General features: G+C 33.2%; 2 protein-coding genes across 4 annotated transcripts; both read right to left on the bottom strand.

The window, feature by feature from the left end:
* Positions 1–4,229: 4,229 nt before the first annotated feature.
* Positions 4,230–11,002, bottom strand: LOC126851968 (protein Skeletor, isoforms B/C). The gene is made up of 12 exons (XM_050596374.1): positions 10,376–11,002; positions 9,579–9,798; positions 9,373–9,481; positions 8,349–8,587; positions 7,936–8,216; positions 7,692–7,828; positions 7,483–7,618; positions 7,202–7,400; positions 7,029–7,129; positions 6,686–6,940; positions 6,443–6,550; positions 4,230–6,273 (listed from the first exon to the last, which is right to left on the bottom strand). Exons 1-12 carry the CDS (start codon positions 10,452–10,454, stop codon positions 6,083–6,085), a joined length of 2,055 nt encoding a protein of 684 aa, XP_050452331.1. The 5' UTR covers positions 10,455–11,002; the 3' UTR covers positions 4,230–6,082.
* A 1,563-nt stretch (positions 11,003–12,565) lies between these two features.
* LOC126851946 (uncharacterized) lies at positions 12,566–19,261 on the bottom strand. Of its 3 annotated transcripts, XM_050596297.1 has the most exons (6): positions 18,674–19,261; positions 16,239–18,547; positions 15,995–16,102; positions 14,324–15,905; positions 13,973–14,144; positions 12,566–13,837 (listed from the first exon to the last, which is right to left on the bottom strand). In XM_050596297.1, exons 1-6 carry the CDS (start codon positions 18,857–18,859, stop codon positions 13,614–13,616), a joined length of 4,581 nt encoding a protein of 1,526 aa, XP_050452254.1. In that variant the 5' UTR covers positions 18,860–19,261; the 3' UTR covers positions 12,566–13,613. The 3 variants fall into 3 exon arrangements, with proteins under 3 accessions (XP_050452254.1, XP_050452253.1, XP_050452255.1); XM_050596296.1 differs by having other exon boundaries at positions 16,239–19,261; XM_050596298.1 differs by lacking the exon at positions 12,566–13,837 and having other exon boundaries at positions 14,009–14,130; positions 16,239–19,261.
* Between the last annotated feature and the right edge of the window lie 98 nt (positions 19,262–19,359).

Below are 19,359 nucleotides of genomic sequence, written 5' to 3'. Positions count from 1 at the left end.
AATATATATGAAATTATGATTATATATTAATTGAATGATTAATGTATCACGGAGCCTTTCGTTAAATACTCAATTTTACGATTTGATTGTTTAATTGCGCGATAATCTTAATCCGAATCATGCCATCGAAGGATAAAGCATCGAACGAAATATATTTAATTTTAAATATTTTTTAAGAAATAATTATTGCTTATAAGGATCGCAACAAAACAATAATTTATAATATTGATTTCGATCTTGATTAAATGTGTATATACATCACTCGAAATACGCGCTAAAACACTTATCATAGCGATATAATTATGTTTAGTTATAATATTAAATTATAATTATTATTTAAGATAGGCAAAAGATAACTAATTATTAATCTTATTAAATTATGTCGATACTTGTCGCGATCGCGTTTAGGATATTAAAAATTAATATCATTATAAAATTATATAAGTATAACGTGAGATTATATTTCAGAATAAGAAATGTAGATAAAAATCATTAAAAAATTTTGTTATAATAATTTTCAACTTCTATCGTTGATTTTGAATAAATAAATTGCGTGAAATATTTACTTTGATATGTGTTGCTAAAAAAATAATTATTGTCTGTTAATTCGAAATAAATTATAAGACATACATTATAAAATTGTACAATATAAATGTCGTACATGAAATGATAAATGCATCAGAAATTAATTATTAGTCATTCAATTGATTGTTACTCATTGTCACTACATATGTGCGAGATTATATTTAAATATAAAAAATGTAAATGAAAATCATTAAAAAAATTTTACTAATAATTTTCAACTTCTGTTGATTTAATTTTGAATGAATAAATTGCGTGAAATATTTAGTTTGGTAAATAGCTACCGCTTTATGCAGATACGTTTACAAATTTTTAATTATGAAGTTAATTTTATTTATTTGGATTGTTTGCTAATTGTTCATAATGATTGCAAGAGACCACACGGAGTGTCTCAATCAGCCTAATCAAACATCAAAATCATGTACTAACCGATTTGTCATCGTCAACGATAATTTAAATTGGAAAACACACATTATCCAAGAAATGAAAAAGAACGTGCAATGTGTATATTTTAAAAATAATATAAATGAGGTAAATAAAAGAGAATAAATAATAAATTACTCACTGTATATTGTTGCTCCTTATATCGCTCGATATTTTTTAGCTCCTTTTTTTCTTCTCTTCTTTGCTATTTAATAATAACACTCACAGTCACTCGCAAAAACATAATTATGGTTAATCGTACATACAACGATCGCAGAATACTTTTAGCGACACTTCCGATCGCGGACCAATCACACGTAACACACACTTTATTATATCGTAAAAGAGAACAAGAAAATTAATTATTTTTATCATATTAAATTATTTCCCAATATTTATCGCGATCACGTTTAGAAAAAGAATTTTAGTATCTTGCGCTCTACTACTTTACTGTTCGAGGGTCGTTGTGCGAATGATAAGCCATAAGTAATATGTTAGCAATAACGCGTCAATGTTTACATCACCAAGACCGCATACCGTTTTATTGATATTTCGTAGCCAAAATTGTTTTGCGTATTATGATGTATATATAAACGGAATATTAAATTAAACAAGTATTTTAAATTATAAATCACTTATTAAATAAACGATTAATATATCACGAAGCTTATCATTAGGTTAATTACTCGGACTTGCGATTCGACTATTTTATTGCGCGTTCTCAATTTGAATCGTATTTAAATCGTCAAAAAAAACAATAACGTATTGGTCGAAATATAATTAGACAAAATATTTTTAAAGAAATAATTATTGCAAATAAAAGGAGAGAAAGATCGCGACAAACTATATAATAATTTATAATTTTGATTCCTATCATTTTGACTTTTAATTGTATGTGTATACATTACGCGGGAAATACGCGTCTCGACATTTACGGTTGCGATATAATTACGTATTATTTAAGATAATATATTATAAAAGATAATTAATTATTTATCATATTAAATTATTTCTCGATATTTGTCGCGATCGCGTTTAGAAAAATTTGACGGAATATCTCGCGCTCTACTACTTCACTGTTCGACGGTCGCCGTACGAATGATAAGCCATAAGTAATACGTTAACAATAGCGCGCCAATGTTTACATCGTCAAGGCTAAATACCGTGTTATTGATATTTCGTAGCCAAAATTGTTTTGCGTATTATGATGTATGTACAAACGGAATATTAAATTAAATAAGTATTTTAAATTATAAATCACTTATTAAATAAACGATTAATGTATCACGAAGCTTATCATTAGGTTAATTACTCGGACTTGCAATTCGACTATTTTATTGCGCGTTCTCAATTTGAATCGTATTTAAATCGTCAAAAAAAACAATAACGTATTGGTCGAAATATAATTAGACAAAGTATTTTTAAAGAAATAATTATTGCAAATAAAGGGAGAGAAAGATCGCGACAAACTATATAATAATTTATAATTTTGATTCCTGTCATTTTGACTTTTAATTGTATGTGTATACATTACGCGGGAAATACGCGTCTCGAGATTTACGGTTGCGATATAATTACGTATTATTTAAGATAATATATTATAAAAGGTAATTAATTATTTATCATATTAAATTATTTCCCGATATTTGTCGCGATCGCGTTTAGAAAAATTTGACGGAAAATCTCGCGCTCTACTACATCACTGTTCGACGGTCGCCGTGCGAATGATAAGCCATAAGTAATACGTTAACAATAGCGCGCCAATGTTTATGTCATCAAGGCTGAATATCATGTTATTGATAATTTGTTGTTGAAACATTTTACGTACTATGACATATACACACACACGTGTATATACATATATATATCTCAACAACTTATCATTTTTGAGTATTAACTAATAACAAATTATCATTTTTGAGTGCTAACTTTTTAAGAAAGTATTTTTCCATATTTATAAAAAACTTTTTAGAATTTATACAAGTTATTACAGTATTTACAGACTCTGATTGCTTCTACACATGCGTAAATTTTGAAAATATAATTTTGAAAATTATTTTTCTTCTTCCTTTATCACGTTAAAAGTTTTTAAATCTTTTTTTATAATTATAGACAATTGTAAAAATTTATTTGATTTTTAAAATTGATAAGAATATGTCGTTATTTTCTGGGCAAATTCTAAGCTGCATGATAAAAAGATTGAGATAATTAAATAATTACTCACAGCCAAATATATTCTAGAGTAGCGATAACTTCTCTTGTGATCAATTCGATTACAACTCCCACGATGATTCTCGATGATCTTTGACTTTGATCTTTTCCTCGATGATTCTCGATATTCCTCGATATATCGACGATACGCGATATATGACGATTCACACACGATAACAAAACGCGCGAAATAATACGTTACGCATCCTAAAACAATTCAACGCGATTGATATCGATCAATAGATAATACCGATAATTTAAAGTATTCATTTATTTACCATTATCGATCGTAGATTCACTCGGCACTCCCCACACTTATCGCGCGCGACACTGTGCAAAAATTCGAAATGACGCGCCAACATGGCGGACGCGCGGGCGCGCCAATATTTGGCGCGCAAATATCGTAGACATTCATATAAGCGCGCTCGCTTATATCAATGAAATCCGTCGCGGCGGCGAAATCTCTCGATGCTTTTCGATGCTTCCCAATGTTTCTCGATAACGAATGTTAACGAAAGACACGGCTCATTGGACTGACGATCGCGAAATATCTGTATATTAAAAATCGTTGCCGTTGCTTGGACGGAGCGTGGAATGCATCGATCACGCATACGCGATTAATTGCAGTTAATTGCGAGATCACACAAGGCGATTAATGCTGAGATGATTACCTGTCACTAAAATCGACATCCTCGACGTTCGTCCGGATATGAAATTCGTCCGAGACGGATTAAAAAGACGCGAAAAGACGGAGCGATCGCAATTCGACTGCACACCGGCGACGCACGGCTTCGAGTGACGATTTAGTTCGAAAGTCAGTCACGTGACCGCGACTAATTTCGCACGATTACGCGAAACATAACTCCCTAGCGATTACATAACTCTATTTATATATGTATATATAATATTTCAAATATTATATGAATTTATTTTATTGAATATTATTAATTGAATATTATATATACTCTACATATATTATAATTTCTTTCTATAATGTACGTACATTGCGGTCACATTTTTTCTCCTGCATGTTTTCTTACATAAAATTGAAAATATTTAAAACGTACTCGTACATCTAGATATTTATGCACCATGACTGTTGATTAGGAATTTTAAATTATAAATAAATTATTAAATTAACGATTATATAATATATCACGAAACTTATCGTTAATTATTCGGATTTGCGTTTTAACTCTTTTATTGCAAATTCTCAATTCGAATCATCGAATAGCGTTAATTAATTTTTCACATACACGCACATATTTACAAAATTAATTATATGTAATATAATAATAATATGTATAATTCTAATTAACTGTTCAAAATTAATTAAATGCGAGTATCAATTTAACATGTCTTTTTTTAAGAATGGATATAATGTATATTTTATCCGCTTGTTTTTTTAGAAGAAAGAGTCTAACATTTCTTTTGTAGTATAATAGGATAAAAGTGATTTTATTATTTTATTATTAAATTATGTGTTATAGCTTAAAAAGACTATACATAAATTATCTATTATCTCATATTATATATTATTATATATTTTACTTCAATTATACAGGGTATCCACAATTTAAATGTCAAAACTTTGGGAGCAATAGGGGGTCAATAAATTAAGGCAAAAAGTCCTTTAGAGATTTGCTCATTTTTACTTCGTTTTGAATTCATAAAAAAAAATTTTTTTATCAAAAAATTTAAAATGCATGAAATTTAAAATACATTTACAATTCTCTAATTTTACCTCAGAAATATTTTAATTTATTTTCTTTTCTTAATTTCATGCTGACAGCTTTTATTTCATGATACTTTTCGATAAGGATAATAACTTTAGTTGTTTTAAGTGTCATTATTTAATACTTATATCCATTATTTCGATAACGAAGCATTTTAAGCCTAATGTTCATAGGTACATTTATCCCGAAACACACTCACAAAAATTTAAAACACACTTATGACTCATCTGTATATTATTATAATTTCATATTATTATTATTTTTGATTAGATATGCGCCTTCCAATTTGTAAGTCTAAATCGAGGAAGGCGGATAATGCTACTTGAATGTTAATCGCGTAAAGCGCTGATGCAGCGAGTCACGCGCGGAGGCTAAGCAATTGCGAAAGTTTGAGCAAAAATAATTTCCGGAAATGTAAGCAAAGAAGTTCAACTTTGAATCTTCTTCGCTTGCACTTGGATCGCATTGTCATAAACTGAGTGACATGATTATACATGGTGATATATGATCATATAAAGCGATTTCCTCCGAAAGACCAATCGAAGATTATAAAACCATTAACGTTCCACCGTTAACGAACTATCGTAATTAGTAAATTAAATAGCGTATCACAAAATTACGACAGGTTGTAATAGACTCTCGTGTCAAACGATCTACGAAATACCAGACACGTGCATGCAAAGTTACTTGAAACCGCGATAAGTGTAGAGCTGACTCAAGAGCGAGGAGCGAATAAGATTTGTACGAGAAAATACCAATAAACAAATATATATATTTCCAATAAAAGCTACAAGTCAGCTATTTCTATTGTTAAATATCGGTGAATTTATTTGGATAAAGTCCGAATTCTTGTCCGGCGAATGATCTCGAATTTCCCGTATCTCATCAGAGGCACAACATATACATAAAATTGTAACAAATGCAACTTACTGTGTAGAAATTATTAGTTGCTTAATATAATTCAAGAAAAATAATACACGATAATTTATCATTTTTATGTTGTAACATTGCGATGCACATGTTAGTTTAGCGTAAATCAATTTGTAAATCCTGAACTCAATGTATCTTTCTGTAAGTTGAAAAAAATATTTGATGCAATATTTTTTTATATATTATAATTATACCTAACTTTATAATAGATAAGAAAACACAGTCATAATTGTAATGAATGATAATGATAATTTATATGCAATCGCATTACTCCTTGTGTAAGAATCGATTACGTGAATCTTCCATCCCATGTTTGGATGAGTGAACGAGTTATAATAAATCAGATCAGGCCATGACGAGTTTGGACTCACTATTAAAGTGCCTCCGTCTCCTAAGAAGAAAATCATTTTTAAGTAATAAGTAATAAATAATAAGTAAAACTTATCTTTATGATAACAAAAACACGAGCATTTGGAAGCTTTAATTGGTTTAAACTTGATGTGACATAAATATTTGAAATTACATTCAATAAAAGTTTACTCGAGAGAAACAATCCTTACCTGGTTCGCAGATTTGCATGAGAGTCCTATTAAATTTTTTAAACGACGGAAAAGTATCGTCCAGTCTTCTATCTCGACCTTTATGCTTACTTAAACAAAGCGGCCCGACTAAAAAATAATAATTTGTTAAACGTAATAAAAAGTAATAAATTCGTAATAAAAATGTAATAAAAAATAATAAATTCGTTTAAACGTAAAATCCAAATAACATACAAGAGAGTGGATAAATGTAAATTTACTAACCCGCGGTCGGTCGCGGTCGGCCCCTTCTAGTCAATTCAACTCCAGCTAAAACCCTGATCTTGCTTTGCGCAAGATCACTAAGCGTGTCGTATCCTCCGTGAGGATCATCGGTTATTATTAAAGGATGGTACAGATTTGCGCTGTGCGGATTGTTCCCGCCGTAAACACGAAAACTGTATGTTAATCCGCGACGTAGATACAACTCAGGTATCAACGCGCCTTCGATGTACCAGGCAAGACCCACTGACGGCTTCCCTGTGAATAAAAACTTTGTTAAAATGATGTATTGTCGCAAAACAATCTACAAGCTACAAATCTAAGCTAAGATAAACAAAATTTGTACCCGTAATTCCCTGATATCCCCTTTTTCCTCCGGAGGGTCCAATAGTTGCTTTGAAAGTTCGAACGCTTCTGTCGATTATTTCTGTTTTTTGCCAAGGTTCTCTGAAAAAAGAGATGAGATTAAGAGAATTGCAATTTAATTATAAAGTAAAGAAACATTATAGATTTTCGCACATTTGAGAAAGTTTGCTGCTGGTCTCCGTGAAGTCGATACAAGTATTCTCCGCTTCTTTACGATTTAGTTCGAGTACTACGTCGCCTCTCGGATACAAATCGTGAAAGCTCGGTTCGTTATTGGTTTTATCAAGTCTACCCAAAGCCCAGACTATATATGCCGGTTTATCCATGGGGATCTGTTTGTCTCCGGGATCAGCTGTCAAAATAAAATTATATACATAAAAATCATAACATGTGTTTGTATGTATGAGAAACGCATCAGCTTTTGTGTAACTCACATGAAATAAGTGTACGTCTATATGTAATAATGTTGATGCCGTTCTCTCTCATCGCGGTGAAGAGCTGATTGCTATCCAAACCGCCGACGAGATCGTCTCTGCAAACGCCTTTGTATTGGCCGAGAACTTTCCCACACTGAAATCATTAACGTATTGTCTTTCATTCGTTTTTCTTTTTTTCATAGAATCACATTAAACAGCTTACGCACTGGCGCCTTTGCTGTGACATTATAGTCCGTAGCGTATCCACGGGTATCATCCATATACGCGATGGTTACGTCCGAACCTTCCATTTGACTGGAGGTCTCCGAACCGGACAATCCAAAAGCCATATACTCATCTTCGGCTAGAAACAAAAATAAATAAATAAAAAATGTGTTCCCACATATTAATAATATGCCATAATTTTTTTAAATAATAACATCCGTTATAATTTGCGGTAAGTATACGTACCGACTTGACCTATCAGTTGGATGGTAATCTGCGGGCCAAAGATTTCCCAGGCAACTTGATATCTCTTGTGCAGCTGAACGCAATTCGGAAGAGACTGCGTTTGCTTGATAATTTTTATCAACGACGGCGGTACGTTGAGTCCATCGGGTATAATAACGGAACCGTAATTCGATTTAGTTTTTACATCGAAAACACTTAGCCAATCTATGTTGAAAACCGTCATATCGCCTGGCAGTTCTAGTATGATGTCTTCGTTATTGTATGTTCTAAGAGAATTCATGCTAAAAAATGGAGAAAAATTTTCTTTTTACATCTTAAAGTGCACGCTTTGAATACGTCAATGTATTTACGGCAAAAAAATAAGTGTAATAGATTTAAAAAAATTATAACATTCTCTATTATTTCTCTCTTACTATCCATATTCATCGGGTACTTTCTGACCCTTGCTGGATGGTTGCGGACCAAGACCGACCCAGAAATATGTGTCCGCACCTTGCCCATCGTAGATGAATTGTGGTATGCTGATAGTTTTTGAGTCTAAAATCACGATGGGTTCTGACGAGACATTGTGAGATCTTTTCGACAATTGTGATATCTTTTGTGGAGCGGGTGGATCAAACTCCTCCGGAATATATACATCACCGAAGGTGTTCTAAAATTAAAAACCTATTTTAGGCAACTAAACACCATAATCTCGTGTGGCTAGAGATGTAAAAAAACCAGTTTTTTTCTGATAAAAAAACAGTTGAAGAAAAAATTAATTTTGTTTCTTTTTATTATTTTTTTTAAATATATTATTTTCCTTTATATTTTTTTTTTTGTTAATATAATGAAAAAACTAAAGTTTTATATTCTTAATTTATTATTTTTTTTCAAAAGTAGTTTTGGAATAGATTAATAAGATTTTTGCAGCAAATTATATCAAACTTGACATGATTCAAATAATTTTTAATTAGATGCATAACTATATAGCCAATTTGAATGTGAGCTACATTTAAAATAATAATGATTAATTCAAATTTATAATCTAAAAAGTTAAAAATAATGAAAAATCAATTTGTAATAATCAAAATATAAAGATATTAAATATCTAAGAAAAACAAATTTTTGAAATAAACAAGGTTTCTTATTTTTTTTTTTATGAAAACAAACATTTTGTTTTCTTTTTCTACGTTTCTACTTTTTACGTCTCTATTTGTGGAACAAATTTCAATTATTTATCATTTAATTAAAAACGTTATCAAAATACAGTATCTAAATTTATAAACAAGAATAGAACAAATTCGTAATGTATTAGATACTTTGAATATTATATGTTTAAAATACGCTTTATAAATGCCTCTAACTTATTCTTGCTTTTACGCTATTGCATAGATATTAATGCTAAATATGAAAAATGAATAGAAATCATACATTACGCTTAAAATTTATACTTACTTGACTTTGTAAATCGTACACTGCAAACCATTTGATGTCTGTTATTTTTTTATTATCGGGTAAGGTGAGTGTAAAATCCCGGTTGAAATACCGATCTAATATATTTGTCCTGAAAAACAAGCAATTATTAGAATTGAGAATTGAGTGTTTTATGGTTCAATTTGAAAATTTTTTTAAACATTTATGGAAAAAAAAATACAGCTTACTTGCCCCACTCATCGGGGACGATAAATCCTTGCGGGCCTGGTCTATTTGATGCTCCTGCCCAGAAAAACGTGTCAGCTCCATTACCATCATAATTAAAGGACGTTAACAGTAAAGTATACTGATCCACAGCCCAAACATCACCAGAAACTTGATGATGATAGGGATTTAACTTCCCCAAATATTTTCCCTTATACTCTCCATTATCTTCTTGCGCATAAGCTGTTGACATCGAAATATTTATTAAACTTGACAAAAATATTTGTGTTAAATATGATAGCATAAGATACGAGAATTTCTTATGAGAAAAGAAATAATATTATAAATATAATATCGAGATAAAAAACAAATGTTGCAATAACTAATATCTATAATATAATATAAATTAATTCAAATTAATTATAATATAAATAAATTATAATATAAATTATCTAAAACTATTATAAAATTATCAGTGAAAGAAAAAATGTAATTACATTTATCCTGATAATTTGTCTATTTTTTAAAATATGTGCAATACAGTTTTGAAATAAATTGTTTTTAAATAATTCAAATTCCAAGCTCTATAGATTTCTATCGTTTGTATAGAGAAATTTGTTTTTCGGAAAATATCGATGTCGGATGAAACGATATCCTTCGGGGAGATATCGATGCCGGATGAAGCGATGTCTTTGCCGCTTAATCATTTCGATTTCGCGATTTTACGATTTTCTTCTCAAATTTTTCTTCACCAATCTTTCTCCGTTTCACAAATACCTATTTCTGTATACAATATACAAGATACGAGATTGATAATTACCGTAAGAAAATAGTAAACATCCTAGAAGCGTCACGAGAGCAATCTCCGTTCTTTTCGTTTTCACTCGCCATCGCTTCATTTTTCTCCTAAATATTTAAGAACATGTCACTGACTTTTATCGAGAGGTAACTAAGAAATCGAGAGATCACACACGGCGAGAAACTGACGGAACGAACAGATGATCGAAGCGAATTATGTACAATTGATAGCTCCGATCCAATGGTCATAATCAGGCGAATCCGAGCAAAGTCAATGATCCGTAAATGAGTCCGATATGGTGTCACGAATAACGGTTGGCGATCGCGAATAACGGCAATGATCTTGCGTTCTGATATTATGATGGATTCGCCGAGAATACTATGTTTCTCTAACGCGTTGTCTCTCGTGACGGAAATGCGACTAGAAAACCGAATCGGCCTTCACGGAACGCGGTTCCACGCACAAGTACTAACGCACAAGCACGAACGACTGTACATTCCCCGAGAGAAAGTATGCGTTCGCTTGTTGGCTTGGGAACACCGAGGACCAATCGAAGTTAAAACAAATCTGCTGCAACCGGTCGCGGTCATTGTCACCTTCCTGGAATTCAGTTCGCGCAATGACGAGAACGATAGACCAGATGTTCTTTCGATGAAACATTGATTAGTCATATTTTCTTCCCACGTTACTTTATATCCTATTGTCCCATCCTACCTTTATGTCCTATTAAAAAAGTAAAACAGAAAAATATAATTACTGTGATTATTTTGATATTTCGTAAATTACGGTATCATGTATTTTGATAAATTGACAATCAATCACGAAATGTATCATCAGATCGATGGTATTCGAGAAATAATTATAATACTTAATTATTACAATATTGTTCGTAATTAGATTACAAGAAATTAATTTGTCCATAAAAATCACATATAAATATATACAATTAACTAATATACAATTAATTTATTTGCTGTCAAATAAAAAAATATATAATCTAATTTAAATCTAATTTTAAAAAATTTCGAAAGCATTTTTTCCTTTTGAAGTTAAAAATCCTTGCAATTTTTACCGATTTCTTTTGTTTTAAAAAGCAAAAAGTATCTATCTTAAAATGATCAGGAAAATAAAAGTTTTGTTCGACTTACAATTAGCCACGTTGCGTTACTTTTCGCTTCTAGAATAAAATATGTGATTATTCGCAATTTTAAATAAATATATGGAAAAAAAGATTTAATAAAGATTTAAAAAATAAAAAATTGTGTAAGTAAAAAAAGACAATAAATTATTTTTCAAACAAATATTGAATAAAATAAAAATAAATATTTTGTACGTGTGTGCGTTCAAAGTTTTAATTTCTCTAACTTTTTCTCCAATATAAATGCCTTAATATAATACTTCTTTATAAAAATTATTTTTAGGAATAAAAATTCTAATTAAATTGATCAATTTTATTTCGTTTAGATACGTTTGAATATTGTGTATATGCTTTTCTTCTTCCCTATATGTGGCCGTTTGATCGATTAGCATCAAGTATAACATATTCCATGTTGGTTGTCAGAGTTTTCCGTAATAATCATATAAAATATATTGCATCGCGTTGCTTTATTGATTGATATAATTTCGGTTCATTATGATGTCGTTTCCGACATTCGAAACAGCCAAAAACGGATTAATCAAACCACTGAACTACAGAAACGATCAAGGATTTTGTGATAAGAAAAAGTAAGTTCATCATTTCATCCTCAATATACTTTTGATTGCATTATAATAAACGCAAGTTACTTAGAAATTTATTTTTTCGCTTGCAACCATGTCATAGATATACCAATATTTCAATAACCGAGAAAAATTAGATAAAAGTAAGAAAAATATTCCAGTCACTGAATAAAACATCGATATTAAATGAATTAATGAATATTGAGAACTATATTCATATTCTCTGCAAATAGAATTATTTTAAATATTCTGAAAACGTGTATATATATTACGATAATTTGAATTAAAAAAAAGATCTCTTCACACACTTAAGATTATATAACATGATGATAGGACATATATATAATGAACTCTATAATATAAAAATATTATTGCTCATAAAAGTGACAAATAATAATAATAAAAGAAAAAGAATATATATATGAAACCTAAATTCTTAACAAAAATTTGTCCTTTTAAAAGTACACATATTCTAAAAATTCATTAGCAGGTTTTATTTCATACGTAATAAAAAAAGTGTTACTACAAGATTCAGGTACTACACAACAACTATTCTTATTTTAAAGCATCCATTTTTTGATTAATGATATATATGAGTGATATGTTTCATTATGTGAAATTGATTTTGTTAAATATATATCACATAAATATGAATTATTACTATTATTATGTTCTGGTGATATTAATATTTTTGTATTAAAAAATAAAAGATAAATCAGATCATATCTCTAATGAATATGTTTTTTTGTGTCTACAATATATAAAACTTCTAAAACACATAAAAAAATTCGATATCTTTTTGTACTATTTAGTCATGTTATTTGTGCTCGCAAAGATAAATAATTAATTAATGATAAAATTATGCATACATGGCTTTAGTACGTCAAGATCAGATTTGTCATCTCTGTAATATATTTTATAATTATAAATAGATTTATGTAAATTTTAGCGCACTCCTCTAATGTGTAATTATCCTGAAGAAAACACATAATTTTAACTATCTGAGGTAATATAATTAAAGTGTAGAATGCGTGTTTTTAGTTTGTTCAATTGAATATTTCAAGATTTTTTCGTTTAATAAGCATTCATTTAAAAAATTGCGTTAAGTATATATAACATTAAGAACTATCTCTGAGACTTTGTTAAAATTTATCTATTTTTTGTTCATTCCACAAATGCACAAAATCATAATTCATTTTTATAGATAGTAATAACTTTAACAAAGTTGTTTAAATATAAAATATTGCTAAACGATAAAATATTGCCAACGATAATTAATAAGAGTAAAACAGAACATTTACTAAATATCTTAAAATAACATAATGTGAATATACAATTTACTGTAACACTGCGATGTTTTATTTAACTAAATTTAAAATAGACAAACATTTCAATTTCTTGTGTGCAAGAAACATTTCAATTTCTTATGTGCAAGAATTATATACAAAATACAAAAATTTTAATAAAAATCCCTGAGATAGTTCTATTGATAAACTTATGAAAATTGAAAGGCACTCTATATAAGAAATCTCTAAGAACTTTACAAATTGGATATAACGCTGACACTTTGAGATAAATTTACTTGGCCTCTCAAAACCTTTTGTTGCAATCTCTTGCAAAAAATTTTTGCCATAAGTTTATTTCGACGTGCCTCTTCTTGTCGTTCCTGTTGTCGCCGTTTGAATCGTACTTCATTCAATCGGAGATACCGTTTACGTAATCGCTCCTTCATTTCCGCGTCAGAAATTTTTCGTTGCGCGTAAGCTATATGTAAAATGTAAATTGTGAAATATATATTATAAAATACTACAATATTAAAAAAAACTAATTTTGTTCTAAATATAAAATGTAAATTATTAATTTGAAAAACTATCCAAGTATAATATAGTTAAATCTCACCTGTTGGCTTTCGTATCGGTGCGGATTTATTGACAGTAGATGTAGTAGCCATTGCCAATAATTGTATCCTTTTCTCTTTTCTCAATTCCCGCAATTGGCATATTTCCGATAAATATTGTCGGCGTGTTTCCGCATTGCCCACAAACTCGGGATTATTTCTAGATAAATAATCCTGAAATTCATTTGATGGATTTGTAGGAATTCGATGTTCTATGATATTTCAGCTTCAAAATCAATCACAATATTTATTCAAGACATTATATTTGATATTATAAACACAAAAATTATTTCATTCAATGACAAGTCTACAAATTAAGTATCTCATTTATTAAATTCCATTAAATTTCTTACCTGCAATGTACTCGTTCGATGTTCTTTTACATTTTTGCTATTTCTCTTCATAATGTCGCAAGGACAGGCATCAAATTTGGCTGCACTCGAAGGCTGTTTGGAAACTTTTGGCATTATTGGAATGATATCTGAGATTTCATTTTTCGAGATATTCTCTTTTGTAAACGACACCTCGTACGCAACAGCTTTGGGATACATGTGATGACAGCCACATTTTCTGGTGTTTTGATATGCGGAACCACATGCGCGACAATGTTGACAATTTCTCTCAGTCTTATTAATACCGGTATTATCTGCGATATTTGGTTTCGATGTGTAATTCTTGCATGCTTTGACAGTATCTTTGATTGTTTTATTATTACTACAGGAGCAAGCCTCGTTACAATGGCATTTTAATATGTTATTTTGTACTTTACGTTGTTGAACTATGCTACCGTCTTGCGAACTGTCAGAATAAATTTGCGTTTGCGTTTGATGCTCCGCTACACGACGCTCGAAACGGCATAAAGTTGTGCCGTTGTTGTTATCGATTTTATCACCCGAGTGACAATGATCGCATAATGTTTCCGCTCTCGTGGTTTCCGGATTTCGACACACAACGCGTTCATTGGCACAATTGCAATTCTTCCCAGTGTCATTTTGTTCGTTATGATTTAAGCCGCGTCTGTTCTGATTTTCCGCGTTTTGTTGTATATGAGATTTTCCGATAATTTTTCTATCTGCATCGTTAACAGGAACATTGACATTGCATTCGCACGCATTTATGTGGATCCTCGACGTTTGACTATTTGATCCCGAGATACTTTCACGCGTGCAGGAGAGATTCTTTTGACATATATCACAATTATAAATGGCATTACTGACATCCGTGATAGACTTTTGTTCGGAACACAATGCACATGTAAATAGTGATCGTTTTTCATTAATTTGTTTGGCTTCAATCGTGTTTGAACTACACTTATTATCATTAATGGACAAGCCAATGCCATTATGAGTGCAACTACATTTCGATTTGGACGCGTTGATTTGATTCTTAGCCTCTTTCTGTTTCTGTTGAATGGTATTATTCGATGCGCGAGGATAGATGGATTCCGTCGCGCCGTCGTCGCTCGCGCAATTCGTCTGCGTCTGCTGCGAAACGATCGACGCGTCTCCTTTATGCGATCTGATCGAAGTATAGGAGTCAGGATTTTGATTACACCGCGCGCATGTACGAGCGGTATTATGTGTTTGGCACGATTGATCTTTACATTTTGCACCATTCTGATAACATGATTTCTGAGAACTCATGTATCTCATTTCTGATTCTATCGGCGAGTCGAGCGGTATCGAGAATATTTCCCGAGATAACGTTTGTACACCGACAGAGACATGTTTCGTTATGGGTTTCTGCGTTCTGGATGCAGACACTATTTCCCCTCCCGTCTTCGAATGGGCGCTGGCTAGATTTGTAGTCGTTTGTGTGCAACTATTACGTTTCCTGGTCTTCTGAATTACGGGATTACCTACCTCGCGGGTCACCAAGTTGCAGTGAGATGACCACGGTTCGTTCACGGAATCCTCCCGCGTATCAGATATACTTCTAAAAGCAGGAGAGAGATTAAAATAAAGTGAAATTATGATACTTGAAATTCCGTATCTACATTACAAAATATAAACATGTCGCATTACCCATGTTGTCCCCTGAGAATCGCCGTTTGCTTCGGTTTGGGATTCGCCGACTTGGTCTTCCTCGGTGAAGATTTCGGTCTCTCTAATCGTCTAGGCTGTTCTAGCAATCTATAATAGATAAAAAATATATAATAATATAAATATCTTATTTTGTGGAAAAAAAAAATTCGTTTAATATTTAATAATTTTTCAGTTCAACAAAAAGATTATTAAAATACTTGAATATTTGGAACTTGAAATGTACTTTTTCAAGTTACAGAGATGGCTGATCTCATTCGTAATCCAAATCAGTTGATTTCTTTTTTCCATTTCTGCGTAATTAACGAGTTTAGAATCACCGGACTCGGACATGCTGCACTTCTTCAATTCAAAGTGCCTTTCCGACGAGGTAGTCGGCAATCTCCAATCGATATTGTTATCCGTATTATTATTAGATTCGACGAGTGTCCTTCTGTTGTTAACGACGGCGTCTAGTAAAATCCTGTTGTGATCTGGGAGTATGCTATTCGTCGTGGTCGATTCTCGATGCGGCAGTTTACAATTCTCCTTGAAGCAGAATATATCGTTCACCTTATTATTTTTATGATTGCGCTGAGGTACGAAACATTCGGAACTCTCGCTCTTATCGGGATCCGTCGGTGTATTGCTGCTCCGCTGACAGTCATCGGTTCTCAGTCCTAGTCGCGCTTTTCTACCGTCCATCTCTGTTCTATCTGTATGTCGGTCGAACTTGTCACTGTTACTACTCCCCAACGCGACTTCCTTTATAACGTCGCTGGTGGTTCCCACAGATTTCTGCATCGATGTATCCTTTTTCTGCAAATTCCACTCGTCCGAGGACTCGGTGGTGCTATGCTTGTTCGTTAAAGCCTGAAGTAATTGAGCTCGGTAAACCTTGTTCCTCGCGTCGTCCGGATTCCAGGGAACGTTGTCCTCCAAATTATGTTCAATTTTATCGTCCGTGTACTTTGCGGTGACGAGCCGTTTGATCACATGCTGTATCAGTCTTTTCTTAACTTGCTTGTCACATTTATTGGCGTCGACAAGACTCTTGAGGATGTTGACGCTTCTCTCCAAGTCTCGGACCAAGCTATCCGAATCTCCCCATAGTTTGTCGTTAACGCTGGAGCTGCTGTTTGGTAAAGTCGAGTTCGATCTACCCGTATCCGAAGACACGTGGCTATCCCTCCCGTTCGGGACATTTGCGTAAGTGTGTCCCGGAAAATATTCAAAACTGTTGGCTCTCCCGGATACATTCTCCGTCTCGTCGGGCTGTGGTGATATCGAGGTCGACGCATTCTGCGAATTGTCCGTGCTACTCCGATGTCTTTGAGCGTCATTCGCTCTCGTACCGACTTCAACATCATCTACTGGACGCGAAGCGTTTTCACATTTTCTTGTATTTTTTACCTTATATGTACCATTAGATTTTTTTAAAATAGAATGTATCGTTTGCAAATTAGAATCTTTCTCTGTTAACAATGGCGATTTGCTTTCGTCAAGATCTGAAACTTGAATGGCAACGGATTCCTGAGAGCATACGTCTGGACTTGTCTGTATTACTTTGTCACAAGTGGCAGGTTTATTTACCACAGTAGCGATAGAAGACGTAGAGTTAAAGATTAAAGGCAATACAGATTTCTTTTCTTTAGCGTGTAAGTTTAGTTCGCTCTGACTTCTTTTTAAAGAGAATCTTGAGGATGACGCGGGTATCACGTTCATCGAGATGCTTTTCTGCAACGGCGAACTCGATGGACGTGTAACTTCTTTATGTTTCGAATTTACGATCCTTCTCTCCACCGTCGAATATTTTCCTAACGTCAATGGAGTCTTAAACGTCGATGTAGGGGTATCCAAATTGTGTGTTTCCCGTTTCGTGGGCTTTATCATAGCTTTCGGTTCTGCAGCATCATTCGCAACGCATCTCTCTTGCGATTTTATATCATCTCCCGCGATAATGCCAGGCAAATGGTTCTTGACAATAGGCGTTATCTCTATTTCGCTCTCTGATCCTGAAGCATGCGCTATCAACGGCGTGGAATTTGCGTCAGGCGCAGTTGATTTCGAACCGCCATGCGTTCCTGTATTCTTCCCCGATTGCATCCCGGATTCGGTGGTACCTTCCGGATCTAACCGTAAAGCAGCCGAGCATCCTCGCGCCAGAGCCATACGTTCTATGGTGCTTAATCTCTTGTCGTCTTGCTTATTATGGGCGAGTGAATTGAAATAACCGACATCAGCACCGCTGTCCCACTCCAATGGTTTGTGAGACGCTACGCTGGAAGTGGGAGAAGATAGCCTTCTGTCATTTATCTCGGGAAATTTATCTTGGCTCTCATTCTTCTCCTCGTGTATCGTTTCCGGCGTGAGATGGTGCTTGAAATCGGGCGATGATGTCTGGAGATCTGTCAACGTTTCAACATACCTGGTTGAAGCATCCGTATTCGAAGATTGTCCGATCAATGGAGGCCTTACCCACCTACGTCTCTCCCTCGGGACATAAGACTTTAGATTATACTCTTCTCCAATACAGTCTTGCCTATTCGGGCCCACCTGTGCGTTCAATTCGTACACGCTATAGTAATAATTAACAGTCTCCTGCGGAGTATTCGACACGGGTAGGGAAAAATACTGATCCAGATTCGCGTCTCGGGAGTATTTGCGATAATATTCCATTACCTGAGCGGAGAGACTCTTCTTGGTTAAATTCGCCTTCAATTTCAATGGATCTGCTGGCGGGGAGCGGCTGCTGGAGGCGCGAGCGCATTTCTCGCGCACTTCCGTCAGACGAGCCGGTTCGTCGGTGTTCGCGAGATCCCTCGAACAACAACCGCCCTCGCAGCTTGATTCTGAATCATATTCCATATTACTAAAGCATCCTCTTCTCTTCTTCTACATTCTCCCCGGCCGCCGGAGCGAGTTTCACTCGCGCTTTTACGTCGTCGTGTAGATTCTCGCCGCTCGATCGCGACGAACGACGATCGAATGGAAATTGGACATATTTATATATTGCGCTTTTAATATTCACGATCGTTCGTGCGCGTCTATTATCGATGACGGATGCTTGCAGGTTATGAATACAAATGCGCGTCACTTTATACCTGACGCGTTTATGTTTGATTCGAGAAGATCTCGCATGCTCTCGCACTGATGTTACGCTTTTCTCGCCAAGAAATTGCAGTTACAAACGCTTGTGTTGTAACGACGATTCAAATCAAACTATTGTTTACATCTGTTTCCCACGGCTTTTCTTTCCAATTCCCCCGCTACGAGCTACGACGCTACGACCAATATTATCTCACAGATGATATAAGAATATAGATAGTTAATTCTCGTATTTCACTTTGGAGTAATGTTTTAAGCGC

Source organism: Cataglyphis hispanica, chromosome 9 (genome assembly GCF_021464435.1).
Source record: "Cataglyphis hispanica isolate Lineage 1 chromosome 9, ULB_Chis1_1.0, whole genome shotgun sequence".
Classification (NCBI taxonomy): Eukaryota; Metazoa; Arthropoda; class Insecta; order Hymenoptera; family Formicidae; genus Cataglyphis; species Cataglyphis hispanica.
The sequence above is the reverse complement of the archived record's forward strand: the minus strand, read 5'-3'. Positions and strand labels throughout refer to the sequence as shown.